Raw genomic sequence first — 18,286 nt, forward strand, 5'->3', positions numbered from 1 at the left:
CAAGGGGAGGCTCTCAGACAGACTTTGCTTTTGCTCTTGGGAGAGTGTTTACTACAGACCTAGGATACAATCCTAAGAAAAGAGATGTTTATGTGAGCCTCCTCAGCCAGCCTTAACCCTGGAAGATTTGATTCAGAAGCACCCCTCAAAGTCAAAATTGTTCCACTGCTTCCTCACAGTTTCTGAAGGAAATAATTTCTCTTTCTCTCTTATCTTTCTATGCCTGAGCCTCTTTGGACAACATATAGGTTGGGAGAGTCCCAGAAGACAGATGCATTAAAGGCAAAAATGCGTTTGTTCCTTCTCCGCTGGTTCTTTAAACCCAGTAAGCATTTGCAATCTCCTCTTCCTGTGTGCCCAGGCCAGATCTCCTGACAGCCAATACAGATTTTTAAGGAAAGATTTTATTTGGTTGTTTTTCATTCTTCCTCATTTGCAGAGGCAGATAATCCAAGTCACGCTTTAGTCCATGATAATATAATTGTAAGAAAACCAGACCAAACTCAAAATCAGTTCAGTGACGATTTAATTAGTGTTTAAAATGTTCTTAGTTAGAACCATTCTTTATTTGAGATAACGTTCTCTTCCTCAAGCATTTTAAACACAATTCTTTCGGTACCACAAAGATTTCCAAGTTTTTTTCTGTACTTCACTGGCAAGCACTCAGTAAGCTGCTTAATCAAATGCCCTTTTTATATATCATCCACTCCATGTTGCTTGTCTGCACTGAGTTAACTCTTCCAGATTCCTCATACACTAGTTCAAGCACGCTTCTCTTGCTATGTAACTATATTATATTTCACTGACTAAACTCTGCTTTTGACAGTATTGCTACACTATGATTTTTCTTTTTACAGATGTTAAACTGACAGCTCCAGAGTTGCACTGTACGGTTTGATGTTCATTTCAGGAGTAACAGTCATCTTAGTCCTCAGAAAAGTATCTTGTAAAAGAAATTCTAAACATAAAAGCTTTTAGTACTTTGTCTGCTTTATACTTTCCATCATGGTGGAGAATAGCTTTTAAAAGCAGTCTCTGGTGCCTGTTGAGACTCCGGGCCACTTCTTCAGGGGTGTGAATCACCCCTGGCTTCTCTGACTTTAGTGCAGCAGACCCAACTTCCATCAGCTGAGAATGGACCCCATGCCTGCCAAATGGAGTTTTAGGATGAATCTGTAATTGGGGTGCCAGGGGGTTATTTTTAAAAACTTTGGTCCAGGGGATTTCAGACTTCTAGACTACGCAAGCCCATCCTGAGGATTTGAGGCTGATCTGAAATGCACTGCCTCAGTGCAGCCACCAGAAACCGTAAGGAGGTGTCTCAACAGCTTGAGCTGAGAATTCATACTCCCACACTGGGAGATGTGACATTACCAGATTTGTGGATTGGGAACAGAAGGGAATGGCTAGCACCTAACGATTACTAGGCTACGTGTGTACTGTGCCTTATTACTCCCGTGTTTGTAATGACTGGGAGAGTGCTAGAATGAGTCTGTCTCCTTTATTGTTTCCCTGAAAAAAAGGACCTGTGGAAGTTGAATTGGAAATTGAAAGCATATGTTACGTCATTTTTGCATAGTATTTAACGAATTTGAATGATAAGAGACAAGGGTAGAACAGACTGTTTATGTGAAATTAGTCTGGATCACATCTTGTGCTCCTTCATGATGATATTGTGCATGCTCAGTGCAGAAAACAAATGACTGGTAAAGCAGTGCAAAATGGGCTGTTGGTAGTCATGGCACTGCCTGTGGTCCTGCTCCAGAAACCTGGTAACAGCTTTCAGCCGAGCTCCACAGGCTCCTGCTCATGGCATTATGGTAATTGTACTCATGTATGTTGGCTGCTTGAGAGAGGAAGATTCTGTCAAATTGCCTCAGTGAATGAAGAAGTCAGAAAACTCATGGTTTATAGAACCTTTTCAATACCCACCATCGTGGCCTGACAAAACTGGGCTATGCCCCCTCTAAAAGCCATTGCAACATTCTTGTCTCACATTAGTTAAAGTATTAGTCATGTTTAGTACAGGAACTGCTGTCATTAGGGTTGGTTGAAAGTACAGGAGCCTTTGCAAACAGATGAAAAATGCATTTTAATGATTAAAAAACCCATGTCCAACACTGATGAAAAGTCAAAAAGCAGCACTTGCTTCATCTACTTAGGTTCACACTGCCAGTTTTTTGGATTAGATTACTCCTCCTTTAAGACACTGTGAGTTTACTCAGTAAATATTGTTATCAGTGCAAAGCATACTGATACACGTGAGCTTTATACACGTAAAGGTGCATTTGAAGTACAAGTATTGTGCACATTGTCCAGGTCGCAGTTTAGGAAGTGCCAGCATATGGTTGCTTTTAGTCTCAACGGGAAATATCAGTCTGTTTGTGTCCAAGGTGGGAAGCTAAAGTGATAATTCTGCTTTTGATGACCACATCCTTGTCTTTGTTGTCTGTCAGCTGTAGCTTGCACTTAAAAATAAGCTGACTACCCTCAAAGAATAGCTTCTTTTCCAGTCTTTCTCGTGCACTTTCTAAAGCATGTGGTGTACTGAGAACTTGTTTACAGCACGCTTGACATTTCTGAAATGAGGGTCAATATGTATTTGATTTTTTTAATGGTGCCTCTAGTTTGAGAGGCCTGTGCATGTAGTAATGGCATTACTGTGGCTGAATTAGTCTGCTGTTCATGGCATTCTCTCAGGTACATCCTCTACTCCTTAGCAATTGAAGCTCTCAGCCCCTGTAATAACTGTCTTTTTAAAAAACACCACCAGACTTCCTTTGAAACACTGAAAATATTTGTCTCTTAAGAAATATGTGATTTTAAAAAGTGGCATTTAGTCTATACCAGATTCTAGATGTATTGGAGTAAATAAAATGCATTTCTTTTTAGTTGATTAAATTGTCCTAGTTTTGGGGGTTTTATTGGTCTGACCTGAGTCCATAATGTAAAGTTCTCCATGTAATGTACATAAATCAGGCATTTAGATGTAGCATTCCAATGTAATGTTTTAAAATATCATTTTGAAGTTTTATTTTTAGCTTGATCAACGTAGTTCTTTATGTGAACATACATACCTTGATCAGTAATTATGTTGTCCAGCACTCCGAAATGCCCTCTTTATTGTAGAAGGACAATCATTAGCAGGTTAAATTTAGATGAAAGACTTGCACATAAAAGCTTAATAAAGACATCCAGGTGCCTAAACTGAGAACAAAGCCTTCTATTATATGACGGGAGAACTCCAGACAAATGCATGGTAATAGTAAAACCAGTACGTTTTCTTCTGAAGTGCAAGTTCACTTTCCAGTTTCTCATTGTGCTCATAAAAGTGATTGTGTAAAGGCAGTTCCTTTTTGTAGAGACAGAGACAGCGGTTTTAGCCACAGTCCCAAAGCAAAGAAAAGAGGCATCACAGCTGGACTCCATCTTTGGACTCTTAATAGGGAGCTTGGTGCCTGTCACAGAAAGTAGCAGAGTAACTAAGATGTCTTTCTACCCCCTGTGTCAAAGCCATTCCCACTAAGAGAGTGCCAACAAAACCAATTGGATTTGGTCATAGTCAGATCACCCTCTTAGGTGCTATTTGCTACAGAAATCACTATGCTTTAATCATTTTTGTGTTAGGGCAAACTAAGTTCAGGACAAACCTTTCCCCTTTAAAAAACCACCAAGAGACTTTGAAAGAGAAGAATCTGCAAAACTGAGTGGACACAAATCTCAGAAGAAGCAGCTCATTTCTTGCCTTTCCTCATTGTCTTTTTTGTCTTCAGCTACGTCCTGACTTTAATTGTTCCTGCTGTAGCTCCTCAGCCTTCCCTTCTGCGCCTGTCTTTGTCAAAGGGAGCTCAGGGGAGGACAGGAGCACTGCAATGCCCTCTACATGCAGATCATCTGTACACAGTTGTTCTCAGGCCACAGACAGTGAAAAGAGAAGCTTTCCCAAGTAGAACTGTTGAATTACAGACAATTTAGGTCAGAAAAGATCTCCCGAGGTCTTTTGGCCCTCTTCCCATTGAAAGTCAGCTAAGGTTGCTCAGGGCCTTTTCCAGCTGAGTTTTAAGTGTCTTCATGGATACCTCTCAAAGCAGCCTGTTCTTGTATTCAGCTACTATTTTTCTATTCAGTAAAAAATAAGAGAAAAAATTGGTAATATGTAATTAGAATTTCCTTTGCTGCAGTATGTGCCTGTTACCTCTCATTCTGTCTCTGTGCATCTATTGGAGAGTGTGGCTCCATTAAGTAGTTTTAGAAAGCAACAGGAGATCCCTCAGCCTTCTCTTCCCCGGGCTGAAGAAGGCCAATTCTTGCAGCTTCTCCTCATGAATGCCAGGCCTTTGACTGTTTGGGTTGCTCTCTGATAGATTTACTTCAGCATGTCAGGGTACTTATTTGATTGAGGAATCCAAAACAGTACTTCAGATCTGCTCTTACAAGTGTTGAACCAAGAGTGGTAATCATTTCCCATGACCTAAAGGCTCATGTGGCCCAAGACTTATTGCTGGCTCATGTTCAGCTTCCTGTCCACCAACTCCCCTAGAACTTCTCCTGGAAAGCTCCTTTAGATCCACTTGTCCTCCAGCCTGTACTCTCCATTCAGGAATATCCCATTCAGGACTTCCTGTTGAATTTTAGGAGCTTTCTCTTACCTGCTTATTCACCCAGCTTGTCGAGGTCACCGAGTAGCAGCCCATCCCCAGGGTGTTTGGCCACGGCCCCCAGTTTGGTGTCCTGTGTGACATTGCTGAGGACACATTCTATCCCATTTCCATCTCATTAATCTGAGTGCTACCCAGTATCAGCCCCAGTACCAACTCCTGTGGAATACCCCTTGTAACTGACCACCATCTGAGTGTTTATTGCTGAACACAACCCTTCAAACTTGGGAATCCAACTTTGCAGGCTGCCTGTAGTGCACTTATCCAAACTGTACCCCACTTTGGCTATATGAGCGTGACAGACAGCTCCTTAGGCAAATACATCCCTGCATTTCTGTTGTGAACCTAATCCTTCTCTCTGTTACTAGAAAATAAGTGGTTGTGCAGGAAGGATTATGTTTCCTGGGGTTTTTTAAAATGCTATAGTTAATTTCCAGGCTTTTTCATTGTGTGCTGCTGCTTCCGTTCCCCTTATCCATTTCTTAGAATGTTCTATTCCTCCTGAATCTCACTCAGTCAATAAACTGCCCATTAAGGGGAGGGAAAGGCAAGGGGAAGTTTTCTGGTTGTTTCTGAATACAAAACCCCAAATCTCTTTGTCATCCAAACAGAAGGAAATACCTTTCAGGTGGTTCAGCCCTGAGCCACACTTCCTCTTTTGTTGCTACAATGTTGAGTGAACACCAGACCCAGAAACTATGACAGGTTCTTGCTCTTTGTGCCCATTGTTACAATTAGTCTTGCAGACTACTGTTAATATTAGAAACTGCTTTTGAAAGCTATTCTCCACCATGATGGAAAGTGTAAGGCAGACACTGTTAAGATTAGAAGCCAGCCAAAATAATTAGCACCTGTGCAGGGTGCATTTTTCCTCTTCACATAGTCCCAAGTGGAAACCTTGTAAAATTGTTGACATTTTGACCCCTCTTAAATATGATGCCTTTGAGAGAATGAAAACCAATAGGCCTCACATAATTTAAAGCAGTGGTCCTTCTTACCTTTCACTTTTTGCTGCTTTCTGTGGAAGAATAAAACATAGATAAGTATCATGGATAAGATCCAGATCTGATATAAATCCTGATGTTTGCATTAAAGAAACTTAAACTGATTTACAAGAGCCAAGGATCAAGAAATAATTTTTTTTTTCTTTTAAAGGTGGGTGGTTCTTTGGTGGAGAGTCCAAGATAAATTACTTTTGGAAGACATACTTGCTTTTAACAGGGCAAATAGTCAGCAAATTTCAGCAAACGTCCTCAGTTTTTATCCATAAAAACAAGCTTTGTGTGATCCTTTTTTCCAAACATGCCTGCACACTGAGATCCAATGATTGGACCTCTTGCACAGGAACCCTGTACAGTCTGTATTATTCTGTGATTCCTCTTCAGGACAGCTCACCCAAAGTCCAGTTCCTCTGGCATTATGTAGAGTTGTGACGCTCACAATTCTGTGTTTTGAGGCACTGATGTAGAATTTTATGTTCAGAAAGAATTAAGAGATGCATGACAGTCAGTCCAGGATGGATAATCAGATGATCATGAACTCCAGGTTTAATGTGATTGACAAAATACTTCGTGTGATCATTGGGTGTACAACCAGAGTAATTTCAAGTATGAACACAGGGGATGCATTTATTTTGTATGGGATGGAGGCTTTTGACTCCTGTCATACCTGATGTCTACACTGACAGGTTACTTTGCTGCCCAGTTCATTCTTCACTCTTGGCTCCCTGATTATCCACAGGGCACAGAAATTAGTTGTTACCCTGTCATTCTCAGGAACAAACTGTCTTGTAAAAAAAAACCATTAGTGTAATTTGTTGGTAGTTCACTACAGGAAGTATTTCTGGAAGGTAGCATGGATAGGACTACACTCCATTTGGCATCTCTTTCTAATCCTTAAAAGTGGCATCAGAAGGGTAATCTCCACAGGCCAAGGATAACTACTTACAAATCTGCAAAGTTCGGAGCTAATACTGGAAAATTTCCCATAAAGTTGGGGAAAATGGCTCCAGGAGCTTATCTGGGAGCAAGTCAAAGGATAATTTGATCCCAGGTTATTCCTATTTGGAGGAGAAAATAACATTTCTTAATAGAGGGCTTGCCAATTTAGCAAAGGTTCAGCAAGATCAAATGACTGAAAGTTCAAAGAGATGTTCAAATTAGAATAAGGGAAGTACCCTTCATCAGGGTAATTATGCATTGGAATAACTTATCAAAGGTTGTGGCAGATTATCCATTATTGTAAATTTTTAAATAAAGACTGAATGTTTTTCTAGAAGTTATGTTCTAGTAGACCCCAAACTGATTTTGAAAAATCCTATGACCACTGTTATACAAGAGCCAAAAATTATCCTTTCTGACTTTATCACTTAAATAAGTATTTAACCAGGACTTTGTTTTCCTGTTGAAGCCACCTAAGCACCTAGGCAAATGAAACCACAGCTAATCTTGCATATAAGAACTTACTGCAATTTTAGCATTGAAGAGAGGAGAAGTTCTTTAAAACTTTGTAGAAATTTTCCGCATTCACACTCCTTCCCCCTGCCCCCTCCTCACCCCCCCATATTACTTTTCTTTTTAAATCTCACATTTCAAAATGCTTTATGAAAAGATGGTTACCTGGCCATCTTTTAGCTAGTGTCCACTTTTGGCACCTTCATGATGCCTTTCAGACGTGTACAGAGATGCACAGGGAGTAGTGTTGGGTGATCCTTGTGCGTGGTAGTGGTGTGAGATGTCTTTGAGACAGATCTCTGCTTCATGTGGTCACTGCCATTGTGCTATGGCATGTGAAGGCTGAAACCTCCCTCCTCCCTCCCTTTGCAGCTCTGAAGTTAGAATGTGTTATCTGAGGTTTGAAACTTCTCAGCAAAAGCTTTCCCAGTCTCTTGAATTTCAAGAGATTTTAATGATGTGCCTCTTACAGGGTTTTTTCCCTTCTTAGAAGCCATTTCCATAGCTTACCAAATGAGAAGTCCCTGGAATATTTCCACTTTGTCTGTTAAAAGTAGTCTCTCTACACTATATGCTCACACGGGTCACAGTGCAAAGGCTGTAAGAAAACAGGAGCTTTTTAAAAGCCGTGTAAGGAGCTTCACAGGTGGTTTTGTCTCCTACAACTCTTTGCACAGGGTTTAGGAAATACAGGGTTTTGAGAAAGGTTGCTATCCTTAATGTCTTCCTTAATGCCCAAAGCAAGTACAGCAGCTGGGAATAACCCCTTGTTTCCCTTTTTTTTTTTTCTTAATATTTGTCTTTTTGCCAGCCATGTTGTTTTCCATGTTAGGCAAACCTTTTCAGCAATTTGGGCTGTTAAGTGTGTGAATTTGTACTGCTTGGGACTTCATATTGCTTGGGGTCTGTGTGATAGAAGGCCAAGTTCTTCAGGTCTAGAGATGGTTTTTCTGTGCTGACCTCTGAAAGGCCTTGTGGAGTTGTTAGCTCTCTTCAAAAGACTCTGGGAGATAAGAGGAGAGAGCATTACTTAGCAGGATGGTCTCTAAAGTAGCAGAGGTTTTCCTCCACAGACCTGCTAAAAGTCTTACAGCTCATGATTGCTCTCCTCCAGACCTTATAGACTCTGGAATCAAGGAAATTCTTCTGTAGCAGCTTTGGGGCTTTCAGAAAGTTGGAGAAATTCCCCCAGAAGTGGAAGTCATTAACAAGAAGATAGAAAGCACGTGTGTCTTCTTCCAAATTGCTCAGGAAAACCAGCATCTAAACAGTAAAGAAACAGAAAACTGGGGCATTCTGAGCTACAGTCAGCAGCTCTATAATAAGAAGTTAGAACTGTGCTTGAGTAAAACATTCATCTTCATTCTGCCTAAGGAAAAATAGCATACTTGGGAAAAGGAGAATAAAGAAAGCAAAAGTCTTCTATTTCATTAAATGGTCATCAAGAAGTGTAAACCAAATGTTTATAATGCTTCAGGAGGAACCAGCCTCCCAACAGAGTGACTGCACAACATTTCAAAATGCACTCTATGACAGCTTCACTTTTAATACATGTGCAGAGAAAACAAAGGCTATTGCATTCTGTCACCATGCCTGGAGGGACACACACTTTGTTTCAAAACAGCTTCTCATCCCTGCTCAGTTTTCTTAGAGAAAAGTTCAAATGTGGAATCATCATTTATTCTCAACGAACACGTTGTGCATCCCTGCAAGGTTTTATTCATTTGGGTTTTTTAGATTGTGAAAAGCTCATTTGAGGAAAAAAAAAAGGCTGGTGCATGTAAGTTCATGGTTAAATAATCTATCCGAATGCTCCAGATGCTAGAATGACAGTCCTCTGGTCATACCATGTTAAAAGCTATAGGCATATATGGCTTTATTGCATTAATGATATGGCTGGTCAAATTATGAGCAACAGATAGTCTGTAAACCAAGTGAAATAAATGCAGTGAATTTCATCCACACGGAGACTTAAAATGAAGATTTTACAATGTGTGCAGTGGCTTGTTTTGGAATTACAGCTTTTATTTAATTTTTTAATCCCTAACCTGCCATATACTTGTGTTTTTCTGTTTGCTCTTGATACTCTGGGTGTAAAACAGAGGCCACAGTCAGTGGTGTGGAGCTGTGGCTCAGTGGATTCCAAATGCAGTCCTTAACAATACTGGTCACTGGAGCCCTGATGCAGGAAAGGCATAGTCACAGTCCTAGCATTACACACTGGGATTGCTTCCATTGATTTCAGATACAATAAAACAGAATTAAAAGAGGTTGCATAAGTATTTGCTAGAGTACTAAGCAGTCAGCACTATCATGGAGCTTCTCCTGGGAGGGCAGAGCTGCAAGTCCCTTCCATTGCCCCTAAAACTGAATTCAAATTTTTGGTGCCAAATCTGTTTCATGAAACTTGTTAGCTTACTGCCCTAAATTTCTGGGTCAGATATTTATTACAGCAAATCTCCATAATGTCAGGCCTGTTTAACATTATTTTTTACAGCATTTCAGTAGCTTGGTGCATGCTCTTTGGTGTGCTGCTTAGCTATTGCAAAATCCCACTCATTTTTTTAAAACTCACTATTGCTTTATGATATATTTTGAATCGTGTCCTACGTGTCTGTTTTGGATATTATAATGATATCTACTTCCTATTATAATGATATCTACTTCCTACTTCCTAGATGGTTCACTGTTGCAGGCTTAATTTCAAGAAGAATTTTTAAAAACCTGACAAGGATAGGCTCTGAGGTGCTACTCACAAAAAATGGCATTGCCTCAAAGGCTCACAAAAGCATCCTGTTCCATCCAAAGGCAACAGGCAAGATCATACAGGAAATTATTTTGTAGGAATTACATTTTCTTCCCCCACAGCACTGAGTGTTTTTTCAGGCACCTTAAAAGGCCCACTGTAATTAATTGGTCGAGTTTGAAAGCTTGTCCAGTTTCACTATAACTTCTCCAAGTAATTCTGTTCTGTCTTAAATACTGGTTTATTACTTTCAGCTCTGCTATATGTTCCTCTCTGAATTTCAGGAAAAGCAATTGTCTTTGTTCCTGAAGCAAAAGGTGGGGATGCTCAGTAGCATTCCAAGGGAAATTGCTGATCTTTCTGCAGACTTCCAACTTACAATTCAGAAAAACGAAATAAAATATTTTGTTCTGGAGCAGATTAACCAAAAAAAAAAAAACCAAAAAAACCTTCACACCAAACAGAAACAGATTAATTTGCCTAGAAGCATCTATGGAAACCGTTGCTTAGTGAAAGCATTGGAAGAACAAAAAAGTTGTTTTACATTGAATCCAATCCATTGTCCAATGAAAAGGACAAAAAACTCAAGGTACTCCCAAAGTTTGGTTAGACCCAGAATGAAACATTTATTTTCCTTTTCAGATCTTGTAATAATTTTCAATAAGATTTTTAATTTGTATCAGTTTTGAGATGAAAATTATTTTACAGTTAGTTGAGTTTTAAAATGTACCAAAAAAAATTTGCAGTGTTTCCCAACTGAAATATTTTTATACAGATATGTTAATTCAGATTTATTGCCATGTTTTATCCAATTTATTCACCAAATTACTTTTTTAGGGTCTTGGGGGAGTTTTTTTTTTCCTTTTGCTTTTGGAGCTGGGTTTTTCATGTGTGTCCTTAAATGACATTTTTGAGAAACTGCTTTGTTTGTTTGTTTGCTTGCTTGTTTGTTTGTCTGTTTGAACAATTCAGAATCTGTCAAATTTTGGTAGTTCAAGCAAAATCTCTTCAAGCAGAGGGAGAAAAATGCCATTCAAGTAATAACTAGACTGGGATGTGTTCCACATATTTAGTAATAAAGCATTCTTTCTCTCCAAGATATTTGAGATATTTACATCTCTGGATATGCCTGAACTATTTCCTCAGGACAAGGGAAATAGGGTGTTCTGTGGCTGATCCTAATTTGTTTAATACTCATGAGATGTTTGGGTTTCCACTTTTCTCTTTCTGTTTGTTTGCTGCCAAGCTTTTCTTTTGTTTTTCTCAGGTAGGTTAGGGCAGGAAGATGCTGCACTTCTCGAAAGATCAGAAGTCCCACTGCCTGGGGCCAGATGTTAATAAAATATTCCTTTGATTTCTTGTTTATCCTCCAGTCTCCTCTTCCCCCAGTACAGCAGATGAGAGTGAGTCCCTTTTCCCCTTATGTTCAGCTGTATGTCATCTTGAATTTAGTCTGAGATTTCAGTCAATTTGACTCAGAGGGAAGTGGATCCTGAGGCATATATTTTCCTTTCCTTATTTCAGACACTTTGCCTGCAAACTAATTGTGCAGATTGGAGTTAGTTGTGTTTGCTTTTGGCAACACAACAATATAGACAAGAACCTGAAGTTCACTGTTCTGAAAAAGAGTAATTTTTCGTCTGGATGAACTATTTAAAAGTTCCCAAAATACATGCTTTTGCTTTGCTTTTGGATTTAATAACACTAACTAGGTGAATAGTATTAAATTCTCCTCTTAGTAGAAATATTTTTCCCACTAATACTAATGAGTAAATATTTAAACTTGCTATAAATATTCTCTAGTAGTTATTTTTATGGCAGCAGTAAATTAGAAGCCCGAATAGAAACTGTACAAAGGTGTTAAGCCTGTAGGTGAATTAAAATAGACATCATGTTGAAATTAGTTGTGACGGTAAAACATTAAAACCTCGTGAATATTTTCAATAGCCATGATTGCATTATAATTTAATACATCCTTTCTCACATATATTCCAGTTTTTACACTCCATCTGCCTCTTTTCCTCAGCTGCTACCATGATAGCCCCTCAGGACAGCATAATCTTGTTAGCTGCAATGCCATAATCTGCTGCTAGCATAAGAGTGGAAGTCAAAAAAAATCAGGGAATACTGCACATATTAAAACATTTCCCCTTTTCCTCCTCAGACTGGAAGCATAGAGGAATTAAGAAAAATTGTTTTGTTGTCTATAAATTATAAAAACTATTCTATTACAGTTAACTGAATTTTACCATTATTCTTTATTTTTCTTAATAAAGAACCTTCTCAGTTGCATTTCACTGCAAAGCTGACAGTTCCTGCCAGCTGGAAAAAATCCTTTGCCAGAGAGGAGATCTCCCACCCAGTTTATCGCTGCAGCACAAGGAACCTGCTTCACACTGGTGCAGAATTTTAGACAATGCATAATGTCTCTCTTAGAATCTAGTGCACGCACACTACGTGCTCCAGATAGGCTTCCCCTGTGCTGGAGAGAAGGCAAACACACTGGCATAAATAAACTGTAGCACGTTGTGACAATGCATCCCTTTCCAGTCCAACAGCTGGAAGCAGAAAGGTTGACTGAAGATGAAAGGGGATCCCTCCAGTAAAGGTTCCAGCATCCTTGGGAACCAGATGGACTGAAATGGAAAACACAACTAAAATAGGCCACAAAATTCACTGCCAGGAGAGGTTTTCTTTTTATTCATAGCAGTGCCAGGTTTTACTAGAAAGAAACTTGCCATGTCATAGAAACTAAATATGGGAAGGAACTGGAACCACCTTTGTCCTCTCCCAGCCAGTGCAGCATTGTTCAGGTGCATTTTCTAATCCTGGTGTAGTCTGATTTGGAAAAACTCATGAAATAAAGTATTTTATCTGCCATTTTTAGTTTATTTCACCGCAGCGGTTTTAGGAGAATTTTTTTTAAGCATTCAGACTACATTTCCTTTCTTTTTCTCATTACTTCTCGTTTTATCAACTTGGACTCCCTGAGGCAGCTTTTCCCAGTGCCTGCTTTTTGTCATTTCATATTCTTCTGTGTAGCTGCTATGGTTCTCTACAGTTGCCGTGATATTTTTTTGTAAAACCTCTTGTTAAATGTCATTTGCAGATGTCATTACTGTTCTGTTTACTTCCCCCTTCCACTAATGAAGATGTGAAACAACACAGAGCCCGTCATTGCTCTTACTAGGTAGTTTCTGTTAGCCTGCAAGGCTGCTGTTTATTGGTACTCCTCCTTTGTGGTCCTGCAGTCTGCATTCATTCCCCATGACAGCACTCTTATTTAAGTCTTTCCGAATTCACTTTTCAAGCAGATTTTTCTAAGACACTGTAGGAAAGGTGTTGCTGATGTTTCAATCCGGCTTCATTGCTTCTGCTGTTTTCCTTTCTTGTGCACCAGGAATTTTGGCCAGACAGAAAGCAACAGAAATAACAATGCATGTTGAGGTACGTTTTTTCCAACTTAAAGCTTCCGATTTGAGGATCCTGTTCTGTGAACACTTGGTGCCTGAATGGCAGGTCCTCTCAGAGTCTAGGTTGTAACCAGCATTGATAATCTGTTCCTTGGAAAAGTTTCAAGGATTGCAGTCAGATGTGTCAGGTAACTTCATGTCCTGTTTTAGCTGCTGAATCAGCACATGAGCAGGATGGCCCTTGGCTGACATGTGACATCATGGTTCTCTTGTTCTCTACCCCATGTTTCCCTTCAGGAGTGATCTTGCTGCTGCTCGATAAGTTGCGGAAGATGAAGTGGGAGCAGATGTGGAGACTCACGGCGGAGCGAGAGCTAATGAGCATGCTGTCCACCTCACTGGCTGACCAGGTGAGTAGGACACTGCAGGGCTGTGGGACAGCCACTAAGCCATGGATTGAGGAAGGAAAGAAAGGGAAAGGGAATGAGATGTGGGAAAAGGCAGGGGAAAGCTGTTGTGCTTGTAGTCACCATTTGTTGAATTGTCCTGGGGAAAATGTGGAAGAGAATGAAGATTTATTCACAAGGTTTCTCTTACTACACTGGCATTTTTACCTCCTCTGCTCAGATGATTCATAAGAGAGACAAACAGGGTTTTCACACTTTCATTTTCTGTCCTCCCTTCTTTAACACAGAACTCTCCAGACACTAGAAGTCCAAATATACTGTGTCTTTTCCCACTGGTTATTGTCTAATCAGACTTTAGTTTTAAGAGTCTCCTGACATTTCTTTACTGTTTCTGGCAGATGAGTCCCAGATGTCTTTTAATGGACTCCTTGCCACAACAGCCCTGTTAAGACAAAAGTGCTGCTATCTCCCTGCCACAGATAGGAAACTGAGGGCAAGAGAAAAAATAGTGTGCCTAAACACAGTTTTTCAATTTGTGCTTCTTGCCAGCTCTCAAGTTTAAGCCCAGAAACCCTATTAATGTAATACTAGACCTGAACCAATAATTCGTGCTCAACAACTTGAGCATGTTAACTCAATACAGCATCATATTCAGACATTGGTTGTCCTTCTGAGCTACATCTGGCTGATGACCACTCACCACAAAGGAAGCACGCTCCTCCTTACTGTGCACATGGAGGTGTGCACTTCGCACGGTGTCTTTTGCAGGGTGATCCAAAAGCTCCTGGGGTTCATTAAAATGATTCCTGCAGCTTCACTGTGTTTTCAGTCACATCTTGTGTTGCTGTCTAATACCTGGATGGGGCAGAATTTTGCAAAGCAGAGAAAGGCTGCTTGTGTCTTCCTCTAATACCTTACCCTCAGATTGTCCTTGTTACTTACTTCTCCAGCAGAATGGCTGCTTAGGGGCAGAACACTTTCTGTCCCTCATGGTGTAGGCTGCTCTGCAGGTCTGTCCTGCATACCTTTTCCATAGCGTACCTGGAGTACTTGTTGCAACAATAAAATGCTAGCTAAAATCACACCAAGTAATTCGCCTTGAAGCAGTGTAGCTGCCAGGATCACTTTCCTTCCCTTTATTAAAAAGTGGTGCAGTACTTAGTACCAGCAGGCACGGTGTTGTTTCCTGCCTGCTACTCTTCCTGGTGACTAGAAGAGGAACCACACCTCATGCCACCAGCACGAGATAAATGTTTGAGAACTTTGCTGGAGTCCCTTAGCTCTGTGTGTCAGGAGAGCTTGTTCCTCTTACCCAGATCTTTTTATCACCCCTTAGATTAATAGCACCCTCCACAGAAACAGGATTATGGAGAAAGGTTTACAGACTTTGCCTTGCCATCACCATTGGGATTTCTTCCTGTGAGGGGGAGAGGGACAGTCATCTGGGGAAGGAGCTGAGATCACCTCACACATGGTAGAAACAACATACCCAAATGTTTCTCTGTTTTTTTTTTCCTGCTAGGATATCTTCAATGCAGTCATCAAACAAAATCCCTTCCTTGTCTACCAGCTCCCATGTTTCTGGAATGTGCAGCTTTCTGATCACACCCGTTCCGAGCAGTGCTACAGAGATGTGTCTGACCTGAAGGTATGTTGCACAGGAGGTTGGATGAGTAGTGTCCTTTGGGACAGAGAATGCAGGACTCCACTGTCAGAGAAAGATAAACTTCCTTAAGCAGGGGGGAAACAAACACATACAGTTTATAAGGACACCAGACAGGGGAAGGAAATGTGACTTTGGCTTTGTGCATTTTGACTACTACTAGAAAAGTCAAATATAGATGCTGCTTTGGGGTTTGGCAAGGTGTTAAAGAAGTGCTTTGCCTCTTACATTCTGTACCTGCCACCTGTGCCAGTGCAGCTTACTGCTGAGTTCTTATTGCTGTCCCAGGTCTTAGCTCTTCCTAGACAAAGAATACAAAACCTGTCCTTTTTGTACTGGACAAGTTTGAAACTCTTTACTGAACATAATTTAATACAGTGAAATTCACAGAGAGGATTGGGCAGACCCTAGCTAGAAAAGCATTAGCAGAAATGTAAAGATCTTGCTCACTTCATATTTAGCCTTTGCATACACTTAACCCAATCATGTTGCCACTCATTTTTCCAGGATTTGTCCCAAAAAAAAGGGCTGAGTAAAAACCTGTTAATGAAATTAACCTATAGTGTCAGTTTAATAGCACATTTTTCACTATTAACAAGTAGAATATAAAAGCAGGATATATTTTAACAGATATGGGTAAATGAACATCAGTTGTGCTGTGGCCATTTTGAAAGACCAAAGACTCAAATGTAGCATGCAGAGAGTTCAGAACTGAGGCTTGATTGAGCTTTGTCCAGGTGTGGAATAGGACTGTGCAGCAGTAGATTCAATCAGAACATAGTAAATATTAGGTACTTTTTGGTGATTGATTTTAAAACTCGGTTAAGGTTTGTATATTTGGATTTATGTTTTGAGAATGTAAATGGTGTTTTCAAAAAAAAAAAGAAAGACACAAAACTATTTAAGAGGTTGCAAGGGCCCTCTGGAGACCATCCAAACCCCACTTAATGCAGAACCAACACAGACCCAGTTGCTCAGCACCTTGTGCAGATGAGTGTCATATCTCCAAACACCGAGATTCCACATGCTCCCTGGCCCCATGTTCCAGAGTTTGGCCACCCTCTTTGTACAACATACATCCTAAATCTAACCAAGCTTCCCCTTGTAGCAATTTGTAGAGTAACAGCAGGAGTGTTCAGTATAAACACCAGATACTGGATGAATATAGAAAATCAATCACTCTCAACACACTGATTACAAATGCTGTGCTTCCAAGAGACTGAAGTTCTTCTACATGGGTTAACTGACCTGTCAAAACTGGTCAACATTGCTTGAATTTCTTACATAAAGTATTCACAACTGACTATTCAGGTGTCATCCACAGAAGACAGCTTTTAAAGTTAAATCACTATTCTGTCAGTACACTAATCACTAAATGGTTTATGGTATCTCTTTGTAGGGCAGAATCAACACAGGCATTTTAAAAGCATCATAGTTTTATGACTTGTAACAAAGTGCCAGTAGAGATTTTAGCATTGCATTCATGTTGAGAATCATGTATGACAGCAATTTCAGGGCCTGAAACAAAAGGAAATATATAGAACAGAGAAAATGTTTCCTAGAAGATGAACTTCAGAAAAATATACCTCCCACCTGTGACATATCACGGTATTTTGCTGTAAATTAGAGGCTGAGATTAATTTATATAATTGAGACAGTCAGATTGGATGCAGCACAAGGTAAAGACACAGCCATTTACATGAGGCAAAGATACTGAAGCGGATAGCAAGGATCAAGGGCTTGGTTCCGTTTCCTAACGCGTTTGAGTCACGATAGGGGCTCTCTGTTATCTCCATTATAGGACTGGCAGATAAAACACAGACCTACAGGAGAAGATACCCTTTTGGCAAGGCAGCTGGTGGGCAGGCAGGATAACTGTAAGGTGCTTTCAGTGTGCTGTACATCTGGATTTAGACAGCCAAAGTGTCATCCTTTTGAGGCTGGTGGAGCTCACCTCAGAGTAGACACCTGATCTTCCGACTCCAGTGACTGTGTTAACTAATCTGCTTCAGATGTGGAACATCTAACTCACATATAACACCTACAAATAAGCATTTGATAGAAGTATTTTAAAAATAAATTAAATCCTTTCTTTTCAATTAACAAATTTACCTTTACAACTATAATTCAGGCTTGGTTGTTTATTGCTGTTTACGTGTCACACCATCAGTTCTATTACAGCACAGGCAGTGAAGTCTAAGATGTGTAATATTCTCCACTGACTTTCGTGTCTGAAGTATTTTAACTCAACAAGGGGCGCAGACACATAAGCAATTTCTTCAGCTAAGCTGGACTTATCCATGCTACTAAAATTACCCCCTACATACTAAATCAGGCTGAAATTCTTTGCCTTGAAAGAGAGGCCAGAGTCTTACCTCATGCACATAAAACCCCATGGTTTCAATAAAGCTTTTCCCATATTGAGCAGTTAAAGAACTGGCCCTCAGGCAGCACTGTTTAAACTTCGTCATACAATTAAAAAAAAAAAAAAAAAGGCATAGACCAATTAAAGTTTTGAATTTGCATTATGAAAATTATCAAAATTCTAGTTCTGTAAAGAAACCAGCTGGTTTGGTATATGAGTCTCACAAAAAATTAACAAATGTCATTACCCCAAGTTAAAAATTCCACTCCTAAAATCACCAGAGTTAGTCAGTTCCATGGCATTTAATATAAATGGTAAAACACAACAGATTTGGCACATTCTGTATTTCATGGTAAGACTGGAATGAGAAACAAGGTAAAACAAACCTCCAGGGTAAGAGGGAAAGAAAGACAGATTTTGAAGTTTGTACTGGGGGATAAAGAAGGATAGCATAGGACAGAAGGAAGTAAATGGAGAGATTTAAATTCAAAAGGTAAAGCTGACCCAGTCAAGTACTCTTCAGCCAAATCAGAGTGCATACCTCCTGTCAGACCGAAAAGGTGCTGATTTAATTCCATCTG

General features: G+C 40.0%; 1 protein-coding gene across 3 annotated transcripts in view; it reads left to right on the top strand.

Moving 5' to 3' along the window:
* The window catches only part of LARGE1 (LARGE xylosyl- and glucuronyltransferase 1), a 278,578-nt gene that overhangs the window by 210,756 nt on the left and 49,536 nt on the right, over positions 1 to 18,286 (top strand). For all 3 annotated transcript variants that reach the window (XM_069002929.1, XM_069002931.1, XM_069002930.1), the window contains 2 exons: positions 13,568 to 13,680; positions 15,200 to 15,325. In XM_069002929.1, the coding sequence (XP_068859030.1) occupies positions 13,568 to 13,680; positions 15,200 to 15,325 (239 nt within the window). The remainder of the gene's footprint in view (positions 1 to 13,567; positions 13,681 to 15,199; positions 15,326 to 18,286) is intronic.

The sequence above is a fragment of the Aphelocoma coerulescens genome, chromosome 1A (assembly GCF_041296385.1).
Source record: "Aphelocoma coerulescens isolate FSJ_1873_10779 chromosome 1A, UR_Acoe_1.0, whole genome shotgun sequence".
Lineage (NCBI taxonomy): Eukaryota > Metazoa > Chordata > Aves > Passeriformes > Corvidae > Aphelocoma > Aphelocoma coerulescens.